General features: G+C 36.3%; 1 protein-coding gene across 10 annotated transcripts in view; it reads right to left on the bottom strand.

The window, feature by feature from the left end:
• DMD (dystrophin) overlaps window positions 1-16,437 on the bottom strand; it is a 1,046,004-nt gene that overhangs the window by 342,406 nt on the left and 687,161 nt on the right. For all 10 annotated transcript variants that reach the window (XM_077171917.1, XM_077171927.1, XM_077171925.1 and 7 more), the window contains one exon: window positions 3,530-3,631. In XM_077171917.1, the coding sequence (XP_077028032.1) occupies window positions 3,530-3,631 (102 nt within the window). The remainder of the gene's footprint in view (window positions 1-3,529; window positions 3,632-16,437) is intronic.

Genomic DNA, 16,437 nt, shown 5'->3' with positions numbered 1-16,437 from the left:
TTTGATCTTGCATCTGGCATAAATTAACATGCATGCATTAAAATGTTAACTTCTTTGAGCACAACAATTTTGCTGTAATTGCAACTCTAGAGCTCTGATGACAAGCATGAACATCCAAATATGTTGCACTTAGCACAAAATTTATAGATTTTCTTTAAATGTCAGCACTGGTGCAATTTAAGTGATGTTAACACCCTTATGTGGACTAATCTTACTGACAGCACTAAAATTGGATATGAATATTTAGAGAGAGAAATGTAGTCTTTTAAATGCAAGATTGAGAACAATGAAAATAAATTCCTCACTATTTCTCACCCACCAGAGGAAAAGACAAATTGAGTGCTGTGGCAAGGGAACCACAGCTCTTCCACTGGCACAGAAATCCTTTCCTGAATAAACTGTTCTGATTAAGTGCTGTTAATCATGAGATTGGGGCTTACATCCTTTCTATTGCCACTGACACCAGCAGTAACCTCTCTCTCCCTCACCTTCAAAAGCTTTACAGAAATGCATTTCAAAAGCATGAAATCCATTTTATAAAAGTGAATAGGTCTGATTATTAAAGTGCTAGTGCTTAAAGGATCACACCTCTCATCCCATTCTTGACTCTTGAATCAGCATATACAAGGATTTCATTTGCCAACAAAAATGTTTTTACAGACTTGTGTTGCAAAATTCTATTTTAGTATACTTAGTGAAGGTATGAAAATATACTTATTTCAGTGACATAACTATGAGATAAGATTATGTACGTGTCAATATAAATCCATGGGATTTAATTTACATTCAAAATACTATAATGAGAACATATTATAAAGGTTGCAAAGATAAGCAGCTAAGCATTAGGAAATGCCAGAATAATTTTAACTATGAACATTATTTCAGATAAAATGCACATAAATTGCAGGGATATCTCTAATTTTCTGGCACATAACACTTTTGAGCACAGGAAAGGCTGTGGTAAGAATAAGTCAATAGGACCTCTACTTCATTTATTGAAAAGAATGGGAAGATTTGTGGTGAATTAAGGAAATAATGGAGGGAAAAAAGCAAAGCTACCCCAGAGAATGAAATAATCTACAAATTTGTCAAGCAATGCTAGACAAGTAATTAATGCTTTTAAAGAGGGCATGTAATTTTATCTCTTTTTTTTCTGTGCCACACACTAAATAAGAACTATGGGTCTAAGTGTTGAATTGCTGCTTGCACTATAAGTGATGTTCATATCCTGAACTGCATTAAGCTGGGTTCAGTCTAAACTAAAGGTATCAGAGCAACTGTAATTAAACAATTTTCTAAAATTTTGAGTTCTTAGCTTTGCAGACTTGCTAATATCTTTCTAACGCCATCTTAATGTGAGTAAAAATTATTTTTGCTTCCACAAAATATCTTTCATGCAGAAAATTATTTTGATGGTAATAAAAAAGTTTGTGTTGAAAGATAGAAATAGCAGACTTTGCTGAAAGTAATTCAGGAAGAATTATGACTTATGGAAACCTACCTACAGCATCAAGAAAGCAATTCAACAGTCCTGACAGAATATAACCACTGAACCAGAAATTAACCTCACAGGTTGCACAATTAAACAAACTACAGAATGTAAAGAAACAAGTAAAATGCAATCAGACAGGGACTAAAAATTAAATATGCATTACTCTGCAAGTTACAATTGTCCTCACAGACACCTCTTTTAATATCATTGTCAAAACTATACCTTAAGGAACATTATAATCTTTAAAGAGTCATCTTTTTCCAGTAAATTTGGTAAAAATTGGAGAATTTCAGTCTTTGAAGTGAACACTGAAAATACATAGACAGAGTACACTTCTGTGACAGAATTTTGGGCTAAACAGAAAATTTCATCATAATTTATACTTCTGTCATTCTTACATAAAACACGTACTAGCTCTTCCTCTTGAAAATACCAGCATTCATTCTGCAATTCTTTATATGCAATTTAAAAAATCTAGAAAGCCAAAATCTCTATCTTTCTGTTGTTTTGTGTGCTCTGCTTGTTAAAATATGGAATAAGATCCCCAAAGACTGCAGCTGAATTCACACAAAATTATTAAATGCAGTTATTGGGGAACGATTCTCGTTCCATCATCCATTCAGTGTGTAGGTGACATTTCAGTTCCCAACAAAAATAGGGGTTTGTTAGCCAAGGAAAACACCCAACAGAGTCTTGCTTCTGCCCACTCAAGTCACCTTGAGTTTACCTCTTCTAGCATTTATCATGTTTAGGAGAACTGATCCTTAAAAATGTACATATACCAAAGGGAATATTAACTCTTAAGCATTTCTGTTCAGGAAAGAAGATGAGAAACCAAATAATTCTTTAATGTGTATTAATTTCAGAAGTGGGTATCAGTTGATTCACATGTTCCTGTGAATGGAGATCTGCTGGTGACCTATTGACAAATAAATCAGAGGAAATATTGTAAAAGTAGGAAAATAATACTCCAACTATAGTGACTAAATAGAGACAGAAAAACAAGAAATTCACTGTGGAGATCACCTACTAACATTTTATCTTTGTGAAGAAACCCTTTTTCTACCAATTGTGGTTTTGGAGTGCTGTACATTTTGAAAAGCTCTAAATACAAAGTTTATTATCTCAGCCCAGTCAGAAGCAATTGTAATAGATAGTGTAATCAATAAGTCACTATTACTCTTTCTGGGAATTCTTAATCATTATGTTTACAGATTCTTAATTAGCAATTATAACACTAGAAACCAGACCAAGCTCTGGCTGTATGGTATTGATCTCACTAGTTGTTCTCATGCTTGAAAAGCAGCTGAACCAGACATGGGAGGATGCTTGCTGATGACTTCAAGATTCTACAGGATAGAAAATGACACTCTAGTCTCAATGAAGGTCCTCACAGTCTTTAGGAAAAGCATATAAAATATCCCCTTATAACTGATTTGTAAGCTGAAGAAAAGGATTCTACAGTACATTTTTCTAAAAGAGAAGTGCTGGGAGGCAAAGCCTTCCAAACAATGTGTCCTCTTCTCCAAAACAGAATCAAGTCAGTAATTCGAGATAAAATTTGGCAGAGAAATTGAGAGAGAAAGTTCTATGTTGCCATGTGTTCCTTCCTTCAAAATGAAAAAAAAGAAAGCAAATTACTCTGTTTATAACTTAACTCTCACCTTTTCTAGAAAATTTGCAATTTTTTTTAATTTGAAAAATTTCTAAAAGTGAAATTTAAAATAAAGGAGTTTAAAAATAAGCTACATGTTGCCATTAATTACACAACAAAAATTACTTTTGCTTTCAGTGTGAATTACTCTTGAATGAGTAAAACAACCTTAATGTCATAAACAATATTCCCATCATAATATGCATAAGATTTTTAGCTGGGAGCATTACATTTTCCCTGGCTATGCCGTCACAGAATAGAACAAATGCCATTTGCCAGGTTCTTTCATTGATTTTAAACAGAGCACATCAAGGACAAGTGTACAACAGGGGAAGCATAACCTATTACACAGCAATGGATATTGCTAAAGGTTGCTTCATTACCTTTACTGGATGAGTAGCTGGTTTTTCCTTGTATAAATGACACCCTTTAGACAAAACCTCTTCCACATTCGGCTGTTTAGCCTGCACTGCTGCTTCAGTTTCCTGAAAAATAAAAAAACCAGTCAGTCTAGATTAGCCATGGCATAAGCATTAAGACTGAATAGTCCCAAAACTCCATGGGAAGTGTAAAACACCAGTAGGCAAGCTTCTGTTCAGAGTTGGTGTGGGGTAAACACAAGGATAGTGGCAGCTGGGGACAAAGAGGATCACCAGAAAAATCAAAAGCAAAGAGGGATAGAAAAAGCAATGTTACCAAAATAAACAGTGGTCAGTCACTTCATCTTCAAGGTCTCAATAAAATGAATAAAAAGCAAGCACAAATTCATACTAAGAAAGACAGGCATGAGAAATCTCATTTAAGAGGCTCTGTTATTTTGTCTGTTTTACACTACCAGCTGATGAAATGTGCACTGGTTAGCATTTCTTCATACAGTATGTGGCATTAAAACTGTCTAATGAGATGTGACAATGATACTGAGTTTGGAAAGATGAAAAATTTTAAAAGAAGACTGCAATTGCGACTACTAAACTTCCACTTTGGTAGTAAAAGGACTTACAGAAACTAACTAAAAAGGAATGCACAGTAGTAGTGACAGTTCCTAAAGGTTCAGGGAGGCACCTACCATTAGCAACAGCACATTACTGAATTAAAACCAGCATATTCTCTAGCAATTTCTTTTTTAATCTGGAAAGGTGTAATTCATGTACTAACATAAGGAAATTCCAAATAATGTCTCTCAGTACACAGCAGCTTCATTTTGTCAAGCACTGACCAAATAAATAATGGGCAAAACTCTACAATTAAGACAAAAACCCAAACCAACCAACCAACCAAAACAAAAATCCAAACCTACTGAAAATTGTAAAAGAGAAGATAAACTACATCTGGAGTTCCAAGATTCATGGTTTATTTCCTTTTTTCTCTAGTAATATAAGTGAAACAATAGCTGAGTTATCAAAAAGAATTGGTTGGGGTCTTTTTGTTTTCCTCTCTTCACCCACCTACAATATAGGTTGATTACCTTGGTGTAATCATTGCTGACTACCCACTGACTCTCCAAGTTAATTTTCTGTCCACATTCTCAGTTATCATAAACACGACAGTAGACAAGATTGTGTGCCAGGTATGCCACTATCTGAGGTAACACATTCTTTTATTGGTGAAAATCTGCTGTTCTTTTTACTGCAATAAACCTGCTGAAATCCATGGCCCCCCAATCCAAATGGCCCCCCAAAAAGGGGCCATTTTGCTCCTATGTTTAAACTCAACATATAAAGTATGTCTACACCGCTCCCTAAAACTTTACTTGCAAAACTTTATGGACAACATTAAAAATAAAGGCTTAGTAAATTCAATGTCATCTTTAATTTTTCTTTTCAAATACTATTGGTCAACAACAAATGAATCAAACCTTGCAATGATATTTGAATGCAATGATTTCTTGCAATGATATTTGAAGCATGTTTCAATTTCATTTTTTCTTATTACACGTTTCAATGTTAATGAAATATAACTGTAAGGATTCATAGAGAATGAGCACTAAAAAGCAATGCATTGCAAAATTGGGATATTGAGGTGGGTGAGAGTTTATTAACCTTTTGATAAAACCCTCATTAACGTCTTATTTTCTTTCCATTTCAATACTATGTTAACTTTTCACTTCCCTACTCAGCACATAAAGAAAAAAAAAATCAAGGAGCGTTAATGAAGAGGTAATTTTCTCCCTATCTTAATGAAAGCTAGGCATTTTAATAATTGTTAGCTTTTGTTTCATTGTTTGCTTTGGGATTTTTTTTTTTTTTTGGTTTTTTCTTCTAACTAAGCTATCTGCAGTATTTGGCCAATATTTCCTCTTCTGTTATTCTACATGTCTCAAAAATTCATTTTCTTTTATGACAGCATCAGTTACCATAACAAATTCTGTAGCAGGAAAATCACATTAAAACTCCTTATATAGTCCAAGAAAACCGAGAACACCGTGGATGTTCCTATGCTGAGGGTTTAACCTGTGGCATGAATGTGCCTTTGAAGTGGATCTCTCAATCCTCCACCCTCACTGGACTTTGTTTTTTACCATGGACTTGTCTAGGAAGACAGACACCATTTTCTTTCAGGCTGTAACAAGTGTGGAAGGCGTAATGTATTGAGTTGTTAAATCACTGATTCCTTTTGCTCTACAATTTTCTGGAGTTACATGAACTACCCTCATGTAATCTGATCTTTCAAATTCAGTGGCCTTGACCTAAACCAAAATGCATCGTGCAAGTCTATCCAATACAGAATGATGCTTCCTTTGAGATATATGTGGCAATAAGAATAGAGGTAAGAGTACATGGAAAAAGAAGTTCTCAATATCTTGGTATTCATTTGGACACTGCTGAAATTAACAGGTATCTTATCTGTCAGAGCAGCAAATACTTTGATTGTCTCCCACTAATCTCAACATAAATTAAAAACATAACAAAATTACTTCGAATAAGTACACATCTGACACAAAATTGCTGTAGTAACTCTTTGCCCAGTTTTTTGCTTGATGGGATAGCCCCTTGATAAATCCTGCCCAGTGAACAAGTTTCCAGCAATTTCAAATCCAATTGCTGGGTGACACCCTATTAATAGGGTTGACAGGCAAGAGAGTAGTTACAGGATTCTGCTCCATCATTTAATCCCCTAAGAGAAGAAAATGGTAATGACCACAATATAGCCTCTGATGGTTTGCACACAAAAAAGACCACAGTTATTATCTAGGCTGTGCAGAATCCAGGAGAAGAACATATTCCCAGTGCAGAGCCTGACCTCTAATCTTCATCACACAAGACAGGCTACTGCTAAAGCTAGAAGGAATTGTAGATGTTCATTTCCACTAGTTTTCAGAGAATACCAAAGTCATATTTGTTTTAAAGTCCTGATAAAGTCCTCACACTCACTTTGCTGTGGGAGGATGCAGAGCTGTCTCTGGGAGACAGAGCTGACTGCTGGAATTGCACAATTTATGAACTGCCTGGGAAAGCAATCATAGTGCTGCTTCTGGGCTGGGTGATGAATATGCTAATTCAACTTTTCACACATATGGCAAATTAAAATACATCATCACTGGAAACTGCTGTTTCTCAAACATGTATAAACAAGAATCAGAGGCTACCTTTATCCATGACGCACTATCTATGAATTTTCAGTGGTGTTAAAGTAGTGCATCCAAACTGATGAAAGCTTGCTGCTGAGTAAGCCACAGTAGCTTCTGCATTTACAACAACATGTCAATTCAACCTGCTGAACAAAGTTACAGGCTGAAAAAGTGGCAAGGACTTGTCTACAGCCCCACCTGGACTCTGAAAGTCTATTGATATAGCTCAGAACTCAGAAAATTCATATTCCCTAGCTGAAACCAATATATTGACTAAACCTCTGGTGTGTATGCCAATGGAAGATAAAATTTCATGGCTTGTCATATGTTATTTCAAGGGATGGAAACTATCCTAGCAGACACAGGCAGGTTGTTTGACATTTGCTGCACATACTTTAGGAGGCCCAGTCAACTACGGCATTGGTCTATATTAAAAATCACAAGCACTGATTCACCTTCCCTGGTAGCACTGGTAACTTTTGGGATCAATTCCCCCATGAGCTTACATCCTTTGGACATATTCTGCTGGGACAGTAGAAGAAGTTCAGGGTGATTAAACCTGTGTCTTCACAGTGAAATACAACACAAAATTGGAATCTTAATTACAGCCTTCAAACAAAAAAATGTAACTCTGAAATTAGTATAGTGAGTTGTTTCAAAACCTCTTGTTTCAAGTTATTTCATGACCTCTTTTTAGCAAGACAGTACGTTAAATGAAAATTAAAGGAGAGAATTTATTCACAGGAAAAGAAAAGCACTAAGCAATTTCCCTTTACTTATCAAGACAAGGCAGTGATGTGTAACAAGCAAATATAATAAATCTAAAATCTAAAACTATTTGGCTGCTTTTAATTTCAAACAAACTTTTATGAAATAACCAGATATAAATCTCCATATACATTAAACATGATGATGGAAAACTACATTTAAATATGTGTTTCATGTGTTTAGATGTAGAAGAGCATAACTTGTAATGAGAATTCTCAGAGGTGGATCTTCTAATTCATGCACACAGAGTCCTTAAGGTTAAAAAAGACTTCCATGATCAAGTCCAACCTTTTGATACCTAAAGATTTTTAGATTTTTCATTTATTTGTAGCTTTGTAGATTTTTAATACATAGTTTTAGAATTTCTAGAACTTTCTTACCATTTTTCATGCTTTAGAACAATAGCTAACTCTTTTGATCACATTATGTTACACTCTTGAAATTCTGTTTAGTCTTATTGTCAAGAAAAGAATTTCTAACAAGGACATCTTGTTTTGCACCAGCATTTGAAAGACAAAACAAGATCTCCCTGGACACACTCCAAGGTGCCCAAGGGTGGATTACCAAGGCAACTGGTGTGCAATTGGGTGTACCTGATAGACTAATTAATTAACCTTATAAAAATTGTAGAAATCCTATATTTCTTGCCTGCATAGCTTTATTTGTACACCTGAAAGCTTTAATTAAAGAACTGTTCTTTATATTAGCACTTTAACATTGTTTGGAAAAGCTTTTCTTCTGATTACAGGCAACACTTGGACCAAACGCCATCACTTCAGCTAAACTATAGCATAATATGCTTGGAACTTGAACATCTTGAACACCTTGAACACTTCCAGGAATGGTGACTCCACCACTTCCCCAGGCAGCATGTTCACCCCTGACCATCATCTTGATACAAAAATTCTTCCTCATGTCCAACCTGAACCTCCCCTGGCTCAGCCTGAGACCATATCCTCTTGTTCTGTCACTGGTTGCCTGGGAGAAGAGACAGATCCTCACATGGTTCCTTTCAGGGAGTTTGAGAGATAAACTGAGCCTCCATCTCTCCAGGCTAAACCATTGCAGCTCCCTCAGCTGCTCCTCATCAGCGCTGTGCTCCAGACCCTTCCCCAGCTCTGCTGCCCTTCTCTGCACTCACTCCAGCCCCTCAATGCCCTTCTTGTAGTGAGAGGCCCAAAACTGGACACAGGATTTGAGCTGTGGCCTCACCAGTGCTGAGCACAGGGGACAATCCCTGCCCTGGTCCTGCTGCCACACTATTGCTGATCCAGGCCAGGTGCCTTTGGCCTCCCTGGGCCCCTGGGCACACCTGGATCATGTCCAGCTGCTGCTGACCAGCACCCCCAGCTCCTTTTCCTCCAGGTACCTTTCCAGCCACTCTTCCTGGTGTTGTTGTGACCCAAGGGCAGGACCTGGCTCTTGGCCTTGTTGAGACTCTGGTCTCAGCCCATTGTTCCAGCATGTCCAGGCCCCGCTGCTAAACTTTCCTGCCCTCCAGAAGATCAACATTCCTGCAAACTGCAAACATTTCCCCCTTTTAGACAAGTGAATTCCGTCTTTCTCCAATAGGGCTGCTGCTGTATAAACCACCCCATGTCAAAAAGACCAATGCAACAATCTTTAAGACATGTATTGGTCAGGTGTGTTCTCCTGGACCTTTCAGAATTCTTCCCTGCTACCAAAGGGATTGAGGAAAATGTTCCTGTTCCTCTCCCTTCAACCAGTCATCCCAGTGCCCTGAAGTCCTTTTTAATTGCTCTAGAACTTCTTGTCACTGCTGACCTGGACAACCAGAAGTAGGTAATAATCAGAGTCCAGGGAGTCTCTTAATGATGGCTCTAATCTGGACCCCAGGGAGCCAAAAGAGTTCTCTGAGGGATGGATCCAGTTGTACACAGGGCCCTCAATTCCCCTTAGAAGGAGTCACCTACAACATTATCCTTCTTTATTAACAGCTGTAAATGTGTAATTCTAGCAAACATTCACACCTATCTTTCAAATTACTCTTCCCACACATTAAGGAAAAAACTATAAATAAGTGGTGAGTTTCTGAGTGCCTCATTTTTTCCTCATATTTCCATATGAAAAAAAAAAAAAGGGGCAGTAGATAGAAAACATGAATATATTCCCATTTCCAAGAATTGATTCTAAAAAAGTGACCTCATTTTTTTCCTTTGACTCAGCTTTGCATATTCTCATTCATGGAGCAGGATAACAAGCTAAACCACCACAAAGAAGAATGGTCAGAGGAGACTTAATTAAAATACATCAAAGTTCAGCTATACCACAGTAAGCATCAGATCTTGATGGCAGGTCAGACAGTACAGTCAACAGCATTCTTGGGAGTCACTTTAGATATTTATACAATATTATTAGAATACATCCAAGATATGCTATAAACAGTTCCGTGGCCATCTTGAGTTGGAACCTAATCCACTGGGGGGAAAATGCAGCTGCCAATATTTAAACTTCCTGAATAAAGACTTTAATCAATTTAGATAAAATTCAAAGAAAGGCAAGCTCTTACAACTGTTCTTTTTATGTAACAGATAAAAAGATTTGATAACTTTCTGAATATTTTAGTTATCTCTATATAGAAATAAAATGCTCTGTGAACATCTGAATTACAGAATTTAAATACACCCTCCTGTCTTAGGGATTTATGAAAAATAGTACAAAATAAGCCCCTGAAGTAATTCAATTTAAAGACCATTCCATTAGTGGCCTAGGTCAAAGTGGTGTAAAATTAGTTTATCACTAAAATTATTCTGTAACTAGTGGACAAAGTTTTATGCACCTGCCTCTAAAAATGCCATTTTAATGATTAAATAAAATAATAATTCTTTTCCCTATTACATTAACTGACTGATCTTCTAAATGTGTGAGAATAAAATTTGATCCCAAGCCTATGTTAGAAGCTATCTTAATGTGGAAAAGAATATTGTGAGATACATTCAGCTTTTTAGAGTAAAGTATTCAAACTTTTTAGAGTAAAGTATGCAAAGACACCTGGTTTTAATGAGAATCTGGAAAAGTGATACAACTATAATTCTTGACCTATGTGGAAAATATTTGAAATATTATGGAGAGAGAACAATCCTTACACAGAAAAGACCACTACATGAAGGATCTCTTTCTTCTAAAAGTGTAATTTTAGAGTTCATAACCACTTTGCAAACCTACAAGTGCAGCCTTTGTGCATTTGTAAAATATGCTGACATCATGTCATTTAAGACTTGGTGTTTTTCATTATTCTGTTCCCTCTAATATGCTTTATTCCTACTACTGGAAAAGGGAAGGAAAGAGAAGAGCAAGGAAATCCTCCACAAAGAAATGGAACTAAGAAGGTCCCAAAATTTAGGCCATGTGAAGAGCCTGAAATTGAAAACCCTACCGTTCTGCAGAGTGAAATGTTTTATCCAAAGCATGTTTTCCTGCTGGCTATCAGAAATTTGTGAGCTTCTTCTGTACTTCTAGAGGAGATGAAATACAGTAATTTCTCCCCACACAGAGAAATCACTATCTATCCATTGCAGCTGTCTATCCTGAAAAGGAAATTTCCTGGAGGTACTGAAGATAGATGAAATTATTAGCTGTAGAGACATGACCTGCAGATACAGGATATGAAAAGAATTTGGCTGTGGTGGTCACATACTGATAAAGCACAGTTAATCATCCAGTTGCACTGCAAAAAGGTGCAGTCAGAATTCTTTGAGATTGGATGTGATTCAGAATATTTTATTTTGAGACTGGACAGGACAGGATGAAATAGCTGCTCTTTTTCCACCAAGACTGCAGATCCTCTCTTATTTACAGTGCATAATAAAAAAGAGATAATAACAAACCCAAGAGAACTGACAGAGAAAAAGGAAATTTGGCAGAAAAACAAAATGAGAAATTCATGCAAGAAAATAAGGGAAGTCACAATAATTTTACTAGCTCTCTCTTAGTATTCTGTGTTCTTAGGTGCTAAAGAAGAGCAGCTTTGGAAGAAGAAAAGTTATTTCGATCAACACAGTAGCAGATGTGGGGTACACCACAAGCACCTTGACTGGCAAGTGAAATTTGGTGATAATTATAAAAATATTGAGCCATGAAATTTATTCTTGTAAACAGGAAAGATAAATCAGAATTTATTCTCTCTTATTGCATAAATAATTAAATTTTGTTCAATAAACTGATTTTAAAATAATTTAACTTGTGAGAGAAGAATTGACATATTTATTTATTTTACCATCAAATTCTTAGTTGCTTATTATTCTCTTAGTCAGGGCTTAGCTGCAAATTTTCATTCTCTTTTCAAGTTTAGTAAAAGAATAATTTTCAGAGGAGTTTCTGGCTACACAAAGGAACTAGGAAAGAAGTCAAAATCAAAATCTGTTACTGGTCTAGCACTTGTTTGTTGATTGTCACATGTTTTTAGGTATACTCATCTTCTGGTATTAGTCTTTCATAAATAGTTTTAAAAGAATGTGCATGAGGATGTATTTCTACCATTTATCTTCTAACAGTTTCACTGGAAGGAATGGCAAAGACTGCTCCAGTACATTACTTGAACAGCAGAAGCAGAGGTAGATTTCAGTAAATAGAATTTATAGTATTATTTATACTATTAGATTTATTATTCTTATAGTATGGAAATAATGGTGTTGGCTCATTTTCAACTGCCTGGTTTGCAAATGAAAATGGGGAAGTTATATCCACACTCTGAGTGGTGGCACCTTTTGTTTTAATTTCCATAAATAAGTATGTTCTCAGAAGTCAATCTTTTTAGAATCACAACCATTGATTTCATCCAAAAAAACCAAATTCTCATTACAAAGAATGAAAAGAATTAGTAAGCAAATGTTATTCAGCTGGGCCCAGGCTTACATGGATGTATTGGGCATAGCTGGGATGAACGTAACTTTCCTCAGAGCAGCCTGGATGGCACTATGTTTTGCATTTACAATGAAAACAGTGTTGATAACACAGGCATCTTTTAGCTGTTCCTGAGTAGCACTGACACAAATTCAAAACCTTTGTTTCTCATGCTGCTCCACCAGCAAACAGGCTGGAGGTGCACAGCAAACTAGGAGGGGACACAGTGGCAGCAGCCAACCCCAACTGACCAAAGGGATGTCCCTGCCCATACAACCCAGTGCTCAGCAATAAAGGCTGTGGGGAAGTATGAAAGGGAGACATCTGGAGCAAAAAACTTGTCTTTCCAAGTAACTGTTTCTCATGAATGAGCCCAGCTTTCCTGGAGATACTTGAACACCTGCCTGCCCTTGGGAACTGGTGAATTAATTCTTTCTTTGCTTTGCTTGCATGGGCAGATTTATTTTACCTGTTAAACTGTCCTTATCTCAACCCCCCAGCCTTTTCACCTTTGCTCTTATGGTTCTTTTGCCTATCCCACTGGGACTGTAGGGATGGGAGGGGGGCAGGTGGTGAGCAAGCAGCTGTGTGGGGCTGAGCTGCCTGCCATCATTAACCCACAACAACTGTTTAGAAAGTATTCCTACCTGCCCTGCCAAGCATCTTGAAATGCAAAATTTTTCCAGTGGAAAACACTGACTTTTAACAAGAGCATCTCACAAGAGTTAAGCTTTACAGCACTACACCCAATGTCAAAGCTGCCTTTACTTGGAAGTTTTGCACAAAATCTGCAACAGGATTGAGTGATTTCCACGTTATCACTAACTTTAGTGTGAGAAAGAACTAAGATTACTTTACGCATACATTTTTATTTTAACTTAAATCAGCAAGTAAAAAATAAACCAATTTTTGATCAAATGTCATCCAAAATAATAACAGCCAAATCAAACATTCAAATATCTATCAGGTATGAAAACTTTGCATCATTTCCAATTTACAAAAAACTATGAAGACATACATTGCCTGTTTCTAATATTTATTACGCAGCAATCAACCTAAAGCAAATGAAATCAGAACTAATAGGACCTTGTGCAGCTCTAAGTGTTCATTTGAATGAGCTCCTCTTCAGATTCCAGTATTTTAAATTGCTTGTGATCGGTAGAGAAAAAAACATATAATCTTGCAAAAGAAGAGTCACTGTTTCATAAATAATATGCTATTATCAAGAAAATATCCAAGGCCTTTCAAGAACTGTGTTTTGAAGAGACAGAATGTTTTCTGTTAAGAATAGAACATATGAAAATATAATGAGAATGTTAGAAAACTGTGTTTTGTTGAATAGGAGAGGGAATTTCCTATCTTAGAAAACATAACTACACTGAAGCAAACTACAATTTTGGTATTAACTTCTCTCGAGCCTTGGTAAACTGCCCTGTCATTTCTCTAAGTTTGCTTTTGTATTTATTTGTTTACTTATATTAAGAACACTTTGAATAGTGCCTGAGCTGTTATCAGTAGTACAAGGAGGAAGCCAAAAACCAAAGCTGAGGTACTAACTCACTAACTTCTAACTAACTCACCCACACTTCTAAAAAGTTTATGCTTTCAACAATGAAATCACATCTTGATTTGTTATCCATTATTTCCAATAAAAACAGTACTACTATACATCAAATACTTGATCACCTTTCAAAAATCTTTAACTTCCTGAGATGCTGGGACACAGTGCTTGCAATCCATCGTTATGGCTGCAAATGTCATATATTAAATTTAAAAGGATTACTCATTGGGAAAGTTTTGCCATGTTTTCACAAGCCACCTACAGCTAATATTGTTTAATATTCTTGCAATTGGAATAGATTTCTTCAGAAGCGATTTGGACACACTGTTTAAATGCTCAAAGCTCACAAACAAAACATGGATTGGGTTGCTCCTTGAAGTCCCATAAGAAAATTTCAGGGAAGAACCATAACTGATTTAGGCAAAGAATATCAAGATATAGGTAGTTTAAATGTCATCATCAGAGGTTTTCTCAGTTCAGCCTTTTGCCAAACCAGGCACTGATGCCAGAATATGAGACAGATCTCTGAGGTGCATATTCCTAATGTGCTCTTATAGACAAACTATACTACCTCTTATTGTATTTAAAACTATTCCTTTAAAAGTATGTTAGCAAAATGGAAAGGTAAAAGAACGTGTAAAGTGTAAAAATCTCACTTATCTGAGCCCAGATTTCAAGAAAAAACTGACAAATGATCACTGATGGATGAAAAATACAGCAATGTCCACTTGGCATTTTCATTCTCTCCTGTGGAGTAATTTTCTTTTATTTATCTAAAATTAGGTTTGCTACTCCTCAGCCTTGCTCTTCTCTTCTGTTCTAACTTAAGGTTGTCAAGTATATAATGAAGTGATTGACAAGAGTTGACAGCCTTCTTATTGTCATTCAAAGTTATCAAGGACAAAATCCAAATACATGCTAGTTTTTAAAAACAAAGAGTTATTAATTTTTTCTTAAGGATGGTCAGTTTTTATCTGCCAAAAATAAACTCATTATGCTATTTAAAATACAGGAAAAGTGACCACCACAGAGAGTAAACAGATATAAACACTAAGAGTTTGAAGCACTATAAGCAAAAATCAAGGCTGTATATGCCTTGGAAAAGGACTCAAGTGTAGAGGAGCACAGGAGGAGTGAGTGATGACCCAGAGGTAAGGAGGGAGTAAAGGAAAAAGATTGGGAAAATGAGTAAGCAGGGAAAAAGGACCATTGAGATTGCAAGAGGATTTGGAGTCAAAGGTGGCTGGGAAATATAAAGTGGTTTGTTCTATTGTCTGGAGAAGATGACTTGAAAGGGTCAGCAGGGTTTTCAGTGAGTTAGCAGTAGAAACATGAATTTCTGCATTCTGCCAACTCACTTCCTATACAGAAGTGTCATTTCTCCATCCATTCCTTAAATGGGAATTGCATTTCTGTCCATCTTTTCCATGTCCTCAACTTCTATAATGACCTAAATCTGTCACAATCACCCTGGAAAACTGTTCTCCAGGGGAAAATGGCGGTGCTGAAGACCGGAAAGAATTCCCAGAAAGTGTAGCTTTAACCTTTTCCTATGATTAGAAGGAAGGATATGACTCCTAAGGCTTTCAACAGGTCAGAGGATGAGGAGCAGGCACCACCATCTCCCTCTCCTCTGTGCCCTCTCCCCACACCCTTCCTTCCATCCCACACATCCTGAGCTCTCCTGCAGAGGAAAGGAGCACCAGCTACAGAGGTTTGTAGAACATGAAGGATGGGGTTGTCTCTTCAGGTTGGAACAGAGCAGATTCAGTTCCTCTTTTAACAGCAGGGGAACTGGAATCAAGCTGAGCATCCCAGGCCATTTGGTGCTAAAAAGAGTAAATCATTGCAGTGGCAAAGAATTTGTGAAAATATTAAATGTAAATGGACCCCATGTAAATGCATACAATGGTAATATGCAACTTATTAAAATAAAGTCCAGAAATGCAAAATAAGAAAACCTGTTTACTTGATGTGTGCCTTTACTACACTATGCAGCTTGTTCAACAAGACAGAGAGGAATAAGGAATAAGGTTGGGTAAATATGTGTATTTTAATTTTCTACAAGAAGTTTTGTGTGTATTTTCTACATTTGCTGCCACTGACCAAAAAAAAAAAAAAAAAAAGAAGTCAGAGAAAGAAAGCTTCTGTTTTACATACACTTTGACTGAAACTACTCAATGGACTTTTTCCACTAATCTAAGATTATTTCTATAATCTAAAAGTACTGATTTTAAGAATATAGTATATAACTAAGAGGGAGAAATGGCATTTAAAATATAGAATGTATAGAATATAGAATTCATCCTTTGTTTTCCGGACTACACTAGTCAAACCTCAAAATTAAAGTACACCAATTCTTGGCAAGTTTAGAGTATGTTCCACGGCACTTTAAGCACTAAAATATTACTGTTCATTTTCTTCTGAATCATTTTTTTTCTTTCAAAATTTTGTACTTGAAGTAGGAATTCAGTAAATAAAATCTCACTGCCTCAGAAACTTAGAATGTTTTAGATGGAAAAAAATTGAAA

The sequence above is a fragment of the Agelaius phoeniceus genome, chromosome 2 (assembly GCF_051311805.1).
Source record: "Agelaius phoeniceus isolate bAgePho1 chromosome 2, bAgePho1.hap1, whole genome shotgun sequence".
NCBI lineage: Eukaryota > Metazoa > Chordata > Aves > Passeriformes > Icteridae > Agelaius > Agelaius phoeniceus.
Note: the sequence above shows the minus strand (reverse complement) of the source record. Positions and strands in the feature narration are given on the sequence as shown.